We start from the raw sequence: 6837 nt of genomic DNA, 5'->3' as shown, positions 1-6837 counted from the left end.
ATAAATTCCATTTACATCCTATATTTCGTTGGAGACAATACTGTCAGAAGTCTACACTGAAATTTTACCTCCCAAGCTCCCGACTCTACCCCATTGCCTGGGAAGGTGGAATGGCGGAGGAAAAGCAGCGAAAACAATGAAGATAACCTTCGATGAATCCAGCGGCCGAGAAATGCAGTTTCCCAGAGTTTCACTGGACTCCCCACATCCATCTGATCTCTCCCACAAGTCCACTTCTACTCGCAAGTGCGCCCGACGGAGAATCAAGAACTCCGGTGTCGGTGTGTTGTTGAAAAGGGGAGTTAGCACCCCGTCTGCTAAACGGGGCAGTCACCAAGAAACCCCTATGGGAAGATGGAAGTTTGATGCAATTGATGACGAGAATAATTCGGTGGTGGAGGATAAATCGTCTCTAGATGCTGGCCCGAGAAGTTTCCAGAATGTTGGGGCCGCCATGCCGGCGAGTAAACTAGCCACGGGACTTTGGAGGCTGCATTTTCCGGAGTTTCCGAGTCATGGTGGCCACAATTTGAGAGTTCATGTATTCGGTTTTAGGAGTTTCTTTACTCCAATTCATTCATAAGTTCTGATTTAAGAGTCTGAAAAATTCGGCTTTTTAACTTCTTATTTTCCCATTTGAATTTGGTTTACAGTTGATTTTCTTGAACTGTCCCTGCAATTATATTCGTACATGTTGAAAGACCTATCTACATGAGTTTGTATGATGAAAATGGGAGATTTTTAATAGCCTCGATTCTTACCTGCAGCCAACAGGTGGCGGTGTCCATCACGTGGACGCAGTGCATCGTCCTCGCAGCAAGGATTTGGTACGCAGTCAGCATTCTAGTTCTGGTTCTGCTCTTAGAAAGGTCCTTCCTAATCCCATTTTATCAGATGCTTGCTTTCGTTTATTCTAATTTGTGTTTTTCATAGTCTTGTATTTGTTTCAACTATAGTTTCAATAAAGATAGATATGGAAATGTTTTTAGGATCCATCATCCAGTTTTGATTATAGTCTACATGAGTTGCAATGCAAGATTCATTGTGTACTGCCTTGATGCTTTGAGAGAACTTGTCTTCTGTTTTTATGAATTTAGAAATATGGTTCTAGCAGTTTGGAATGTCGTCTCAATTTCCCAACTCTCCAACCGAGGGAGTAACAAAGTGGGATCTTGTTGGTTTGAAAAGTTCCAAAGAGTTGAAGCGGGTATGTGGCCAACCAAAGCGCATTGAACAATGGGAAACTTCTGGATCGATGATATCTGCCCTTGAGAGAGAACTTGAGCATGCTAGAGCCAGAATCAGCGAGCGTGAAACTGAGCGTCGATATTCTAAAAAGAAACTCGAGCAGTTCTTGCTGAAACTCAGTGAGGAAAAGGCTGCTTGGTGGAGTAGAGAACACGAAAAAATCCGTGCAATTTTACTTGATATGAAGGTTGAATTAAGCAATGAAAAGAAAACCAGGCAGCGGCTTGAGATGGTCAATTCCAAGTTGGTAAATCAGTTATCTGAAGCTAAGTTATCTGCAAAGCGCTATATGCGAGAAAGTGAAAAGGAGAGGAAGGCGAGGGAACTGATCGAGGAGGTCTGTGATGAGCTTGCTAAAGAAATAGGAGATGACAGGGATGAAGTGGAAGCAGCAAAGAGAGAATCGATGAAAGTTCAAGAGGATGTGGAAGAAGAGAGAAAGATGTTGCGGATATCTGAGGTTTGGCGTGAGGAACGAGTGCAAATGAAGCTGGTCGATGCAAAGGTTATGCTCGAAGAGAAGTACGCACAAATGAACAAGCTAGTAGCCGATCTTCAGACCCTTCTGAATTTGAGAAGTACAATTTTTGATATGGGGGAAATAAAAAAAGCAGAATTGCTCTTCCAGGCTGCTGGCTCTGTCAAGATACAAGATGTCAGGGAATTAAGGTACGAGCCCCCAAGTTCTGATGAGATCTTCTGTGTCTTTGAAGATAATTTTGGAGAATCCAAAAAGATGGAGGCTGAGCCATGTCTTGGATACGGTCCTTGCCATGACTCCCAGATTCAAACAGTGAGTCCTGGAGTGGGAATTCTTGTTAAAGATGATGCTCGCGCACTTTCCAACGTGTTTATGAGTCAAAGTGGTGAGCTAGAAGAAGATACCAGTGAGTGGGAAACTGCGAGCCATGTTGAGGATCAGGGCTCAAGCATTTTCAAGCCAGAAATATTTCAAGAAGAGGAGAGGAGACACCAATCATGGACTTCGGTGAAGTTGCTCGGGTGCCAACACGAAATTCGAAAAAGGCCTCGAAAAGAAAATTGGTAAAGAACTTGAAAAGTAAGTTGGTCATCCTTCACATAATTAATATATCCCTTCACACCTGACACGACCTTAGAATTCTAATGTACAATTGATTCGAGCATACAAGATACTAGTGTTACAAGGTGTTCAAGAAGACAGATTTCTAATTTGAGGCACGGATACGTGAAGTGTTCTAGATGGTGTCCCTTCGCTGTTTTAAATTGAAAAAACTTTTCTTTGGATTTTTTAGACATTTGAAATGATAAACTCGATGTTTTGTGTGTGTGTCATTTCAGATGAAACATAAAAACTCATCACATCTCATGGATCAATTTTGTTAAATATTACTTTCATTTCAAATAGATATCGAATCAAACCGTAATTTCGTCTAATGAAACCTACTCATGGGTAGGTTGTCACCCTCTCGAATTCAGGTCTAAAAAATTATTGCATGATAATAAAGCTATGACTTGGCCACAAATTTTGTGGTTGCAATACGTGCATATCGACTACTGGTATTTATTGATTTTTTTAATTAAATGAAAGTTCATTTTGAAAAAGTAAATAAATTAGGCATCGATCTGCACAGAAACTTAACTTTGGAGTAAAAGAAATCTATAGCTAAAAGGTCGAAAGCCAAAAATACAGCTCGTTTGCTTATAGAAGAGAAAGAGAGAGACAAGAAATGACAAATAGTAAAGATACTATCAACAAAATCCACGATACAACCCACGTCAAAATAGTTGCGAGTACAACAGTTGCACCATATGTATCTATTTGCTGCTCTCATGATATTTTCTTTAAGCTGGAAAATTTTCAAACTATCTCATCCAACATATCCCATCAGACGTCTTTTCTGCATATCGGACAACTCCCTTGTCGAGTAAGCCATTCATCTATGCAATGAGGGTGGAAGAAATGCCTACAGCTTGGCAGAACTCTTGCATATTCCCCATCCTTCAAATCCTAGAATGAGATGCGATAAATGATATTCGCGAACATTATATAAGACGATGAATTGACGAAGATGGACTTCATAAGTCCAGCAGTTCATTTTTTCACATCATCGTGCATGGGGCGTTATACGGTTCTTGGTTATTGAATATTGAGGCTAACGACTATTGTTAGCCTTAAAAAACCTACGACAGAGTTTGAACATGAAGGAGAAGTACTAAGCTCAAGTTGAAACTTAACTTTAGGTTTATCTCACTACTTTATCCTTCTTAAGTTCTGTAAAATGAATATTGTTGTAAATAAACCAAAAACCAAGTGGAGCATTTATTTGATTATAGTTCAGTTGATATTTTTTTTAACTTTGCTCATGGTGGACGAGACTCAATTCAATAGACAGCTAACCTGTAAGCAAATTGCACAACTAGTCTCTGAAAAAGACGTAGTCATCTCTATGGCATAGAATTTGTAGATCGGTAACTTCTTGATTGTATCTTGAGCCAATCCTCTTATTGTATTGACCTCAAAAATGTCTGATATTTCTCTCAGACCCGTCTCCATGGTACTAATCTGAAATAAAGAAGGTTTCATATTAATTATTGTACAAGTTGTTAGTTTGGCATTGAGCTTACAAAAAAAAAAAATGAACGAAAAAATCACTTTGACAGATGAGAGATGTAGCATATCAAATAATCACTTGCCTGCCATTGATAAGCTTTTAGCACAGCAGGACTCACCCATTCCATAAATATCTTCCCGTTTACCAGACTACTTAAAAATGCAACCTGAAACACAAGTTTTGAGTTAAAACCAATTGCCTCCATTCGTTGTCCTCAATTCATCAATAGGAAATGATCACTTTGCATTTGACAATCAAAAAACTGAATCTTAAATGGGTTCAGGAAGGAATAAAGCATCCTTTTTTTGTCAGTATCTTGTGCATGGTAACGAAGTAAAACATCCTTTTTGGTCAGTCTTGTGCATGGTAACGAAGTGCCACATTTCAAATTTGCATGCTAATTCAAGTATATGTGCCCGTTGTCGCAAGTGACACCGATGTGCTCTAGCATTGAATTCAGGTGCCAAATTATGGAAGTCTCACCAACTTCAAGTGATAACATAAGTGAGCATGACCTTGTAAACCCACCAAAAAAATTATTTCTAGCAACTGCCCTCACACCAATAGACCCTCATAGTAGAAAGCAATTCAAGTTTTAAGCATGAAAGCGGCTTATTGGCACAACCAACATATTGATAAAAGTGATGGAAAGGAAAACCTCAAAGACAGAGTGAGAGATAAAGACAGCACAGAAAATTGTACAACATTAGATTGTTTACAATAAAAGAGAATATCTTGATACCAGACTTCAATCTATCTAAACTTAAAATCAGGAAGCCCAAGCATATAGCACAAAGGAGCTTCTCTAACGAAGGTTGGATTAGAATCGGCCACCAAAATGTAAGATGAAATAGAAGTTAAACAATGTTAGACGATAAATTTGCAATCAAAATTTCCTTCTCCAGAAATGTGATAGACTTTTGCTTCCATATTGTGACAAAGTAGTTGAATTTTCCTTGAGATCTACAGAAGATTCCTTTCCCCACAATCCATTTTATGAATTAATCGCGGCTTTAGCATCCACTTCCAACCAAATTTTATGATACCTTTATCTCGATAAAGATTTAAGGCCTCTCCATATCGCATTTAGCTCTGCTTCCATATTGGTGGCCCAGTCTAAGCGCTCTTTATAGGGAAAAAATCAATTTATTAACATTGTTCTAAGAACTTCACTGCCCCCCTTCAACCGGGTTCCTTTTGCTACACCCATCCATTCAATTTTAGTCATCCAATCTTGGGCATTTTCCCCAAGATTGACCACATTTTTTGTAGGTTTTGATAACATGAATTTTCAATCCTCTGGCTAAAAACCAATCACCACTCAGCTGCATAAATTTCAATAATCCTACTTCTTTTAGGATAATAAGATATTTTTCCACATTCCAAATAACATTATTTTCTTGGAATTCCATATCCTTATGTTTCTCATTATTCCTCTCGTTCCAAATAAACCAACATATAAGAGTAGGGAGCACTGAACGTACATGATCTTGAAGCGCCAACTGTGAGGAGAATTTATGATACTAAGATTTGCTTTTGACAGAAGTTGAAGAGGGGGTCGGAATTTCTATCAATTGAGTAAATAATGCCAGAATTTCTTCGAATGCTCGTTATTAGGAAAAGATGATCTAGACTTTCTATAGATTGAGAATATTGGTATAGGAAAAGTGTCATGTATTGTGACACAGCTTGTGGAGTTGGCTTGATCTTCAAACTTTTCAGTCAACCAAATGTGCCAAAAGTCTTTCAAATTAAGCAATCTGTCTCTGAAACTTAGCAATATTAGGACTTTCATCATCTATATCAACCACACAAATACGTCTTTTTAATGAGAAATATTACTTATTCCTCCAATTCAAATTTGACAATAAGAAACTACGGCATTGCACCTGACAGTCACGTTACTCTCACTGTCTCACATGAAAGAAATTTCAGCCTTTGTGATTATATAATTTTTAACACAGCCCGTCGATTAAAATACTGCATCAGCCACTGCTTATGCATTAGTCACAGCAACAAGCACATAAGTATTACCTTGGAAAATGGCTCTCCATTGAGTATAATTTCCATCAATTGAACGCCAGTAAAGGCACCTGTCACTGCTCCAACACCCACTCCACGTAAGAAACCAGTTTCAGTAGTCTGACCTTTGAGTGCTCCACTGATTGAACCTACACTGGCTCCGCCTAAACAAAATCCAAATAAAAATAGTGACAAAAAAAAACAACACCGGACACCGGTAACACGGTATATGGAAAATTCAGTTGATCCGAAGTAGCATTTTGAAACAAATAATCCAGAAAGTGGAAAAAAAAAATTAATTCTGAAACGATGACAAGGCAAGAAACATTCATCAAGCATATGGTGTGAATATTGAACCTCATGAAGCTAAGCCATTTCTATCCAGGACACGAAGTAGAAATCACAACCTTACTCTCGAGTGTGTTTACCAGCAAAATCCGCAGGTGAAAACTAATAATACACTCTACATATGGCACCAAAGGAACGTACCCAAAGCACAAATGCAAGTAAGCATCGCCACAGCAAAGTTCTTCACCAGTACAAAGACCAGCCCAGATGCGTAACCACGCAGTTCAGCCGCAACCCACCACAGAATGCGAGAAAACCAACGTCTCACCGCCGAAAAACTGATCGACATGCTTGCAGAAACTTAAGTGACCGCTTGTCTATGTAAGTGGAAATGTAGGTGCAAAATATCGACAAGCAAAAATCTTGAGAAGTCGTAGGATAAGTGTCAGCTTTTATAGAAGGTAGAAGAGCCGAGGAGAAGGAGCAAGATGAACATTTAAAGGAGTGTGGGAGTTGGGGCGTGCTGATTCGATTGAAATATAAGTTTCAATTTGACTTGAATTAATATTATTTGAGACTCTAAATATTCGAACATTTTTTTAAATTGTTGTTCGAAAATAAATATTCGAAAAAATCAAATTTTATTTATTTAATATATAATTATATTATATTAATAAAATATTAA

General features: G+C 38.4%; 2 protein-coding genes across 3 annotated transcripts; one reads left to right on the top strand and one right to left on the bottom strand.

Annotated features, from left to right (window-relative positions):
* On the top strand, positions 1 to 2514 carry LOC140981421 (uncharacterized). 2 transcript variants are annotated; one of them, XM_073447811.1, is made up of 3 exons: positions 1 to 541; positions 768 to 869; positions 1112 to 2514. In XM_073447811.1, the coding sequence occupies exons 1-3, from the start codon at positions 137 to 139 to the stop codon at positions 2294 to 2296; spliced, it is 1692 nt and encodes a 563-aa protein (XP_073303912.1). In that variant the 5' UTR covers positions 1 to 136; the 3' UTR covers positions 2297 to 2514. The 2 variants fall into 2 exon arrangements, with proteins under 2 accessions (XP_073303912.1, XP_073303913.1); XM_073447812.1 differs by having other exon boundaries at positions 2 to 541; positions 1115 to 2514.
* A 449-nt stretch (positions 2515 to 2963) lies between these two features.
* Positions 2964 to 6592, bottom strand: LOC140980363 (NEP1-interacting protein 1-like). The gene is made up of 5 exons (XM_073446140.1): positions 6354 to 6592; positions 5877 to 6028; positions 3925 to 4008; positions 3629 to 3793; positions 2964 to 3238 (listed from the first exon to the last, which is right to left on the bottom strand). Exons 1-5 carry the CDS (start codon positions 6499 to 6501, stop codon positions 3116 to 3118), a joined length of 672 nt encoding a protein of 223 aa, XP_073302241.1. The 5' UTR covers positions 6502 to 6592; the 3' UTR covers positions 2964 to 3115.
* Positions 6593 to 6837: the final 245 nt, after the last annotated feature.

This window comes from Primulina huaijiensis, chromosome 7 (assembly GCF_012295235.1).
Source record: "Primulina huaijiensis isolate GDHJ02 chromosome 7, ASM1229523v2, whole genome shotgun sequence".
In the NCBI taxonomy this organism is placed as follows: domain Eukaryota; kingdom Viridiplantae; phylum Streptophyta; class Magnoliopsida; order Lamiales; family Gesneriaceae; genus Primulina; species Primulina huaijiensis.
This window is presented reverse-complemented; position numbering and strand designations above follow the sequence as displayed.

Bases quoted from the DNA above. Each gene is read 5' to 3' on its own strand.
- LOC140980363 (XM_073446140.1), bottom strand. From the start codon at position 6,501: ATGTCGATCAGTTTTTCGGCGGTGAGACGTTGGTTTTCTCGCATTCTG. The intron at 6,029-6,353 runs GTACGTTCCTTT...GATTTTGTTTAG, and splicing joins TACTTGCATTTGTGCTTTGG to GCGGAGCCAGTGTAGGTTCA. The intron at 3,794-3,924 runs GCAAGTGATTAT...TCTTTATTTCAG, and splicing joins TAAAAGCTTATCAATGGCAG to ATTAGTACCATGGAGACGGG.
- LOC140981421 (XM_073447811.1), top strand. From the start codon at position 137: ATGAAGATAACCTTCGATGAATCCAGCGGCCGAGAAATGCAGTTTCCC. The intron at 542-767 runs GTATTCGGTTTT...TCTTACCTGCAG, and splicing joins GCCACAATTTGAGAGTTCAT to CCAACAGGTGGCGGTGTCCA. The intron at 870-1,111 runs GTCCTTCCTAAT...ATATGGTTCTAG, and splicing joins CTGGTTCTGCTCTTAGAAAG to CAGTTTGGAATGTCGTCTCA.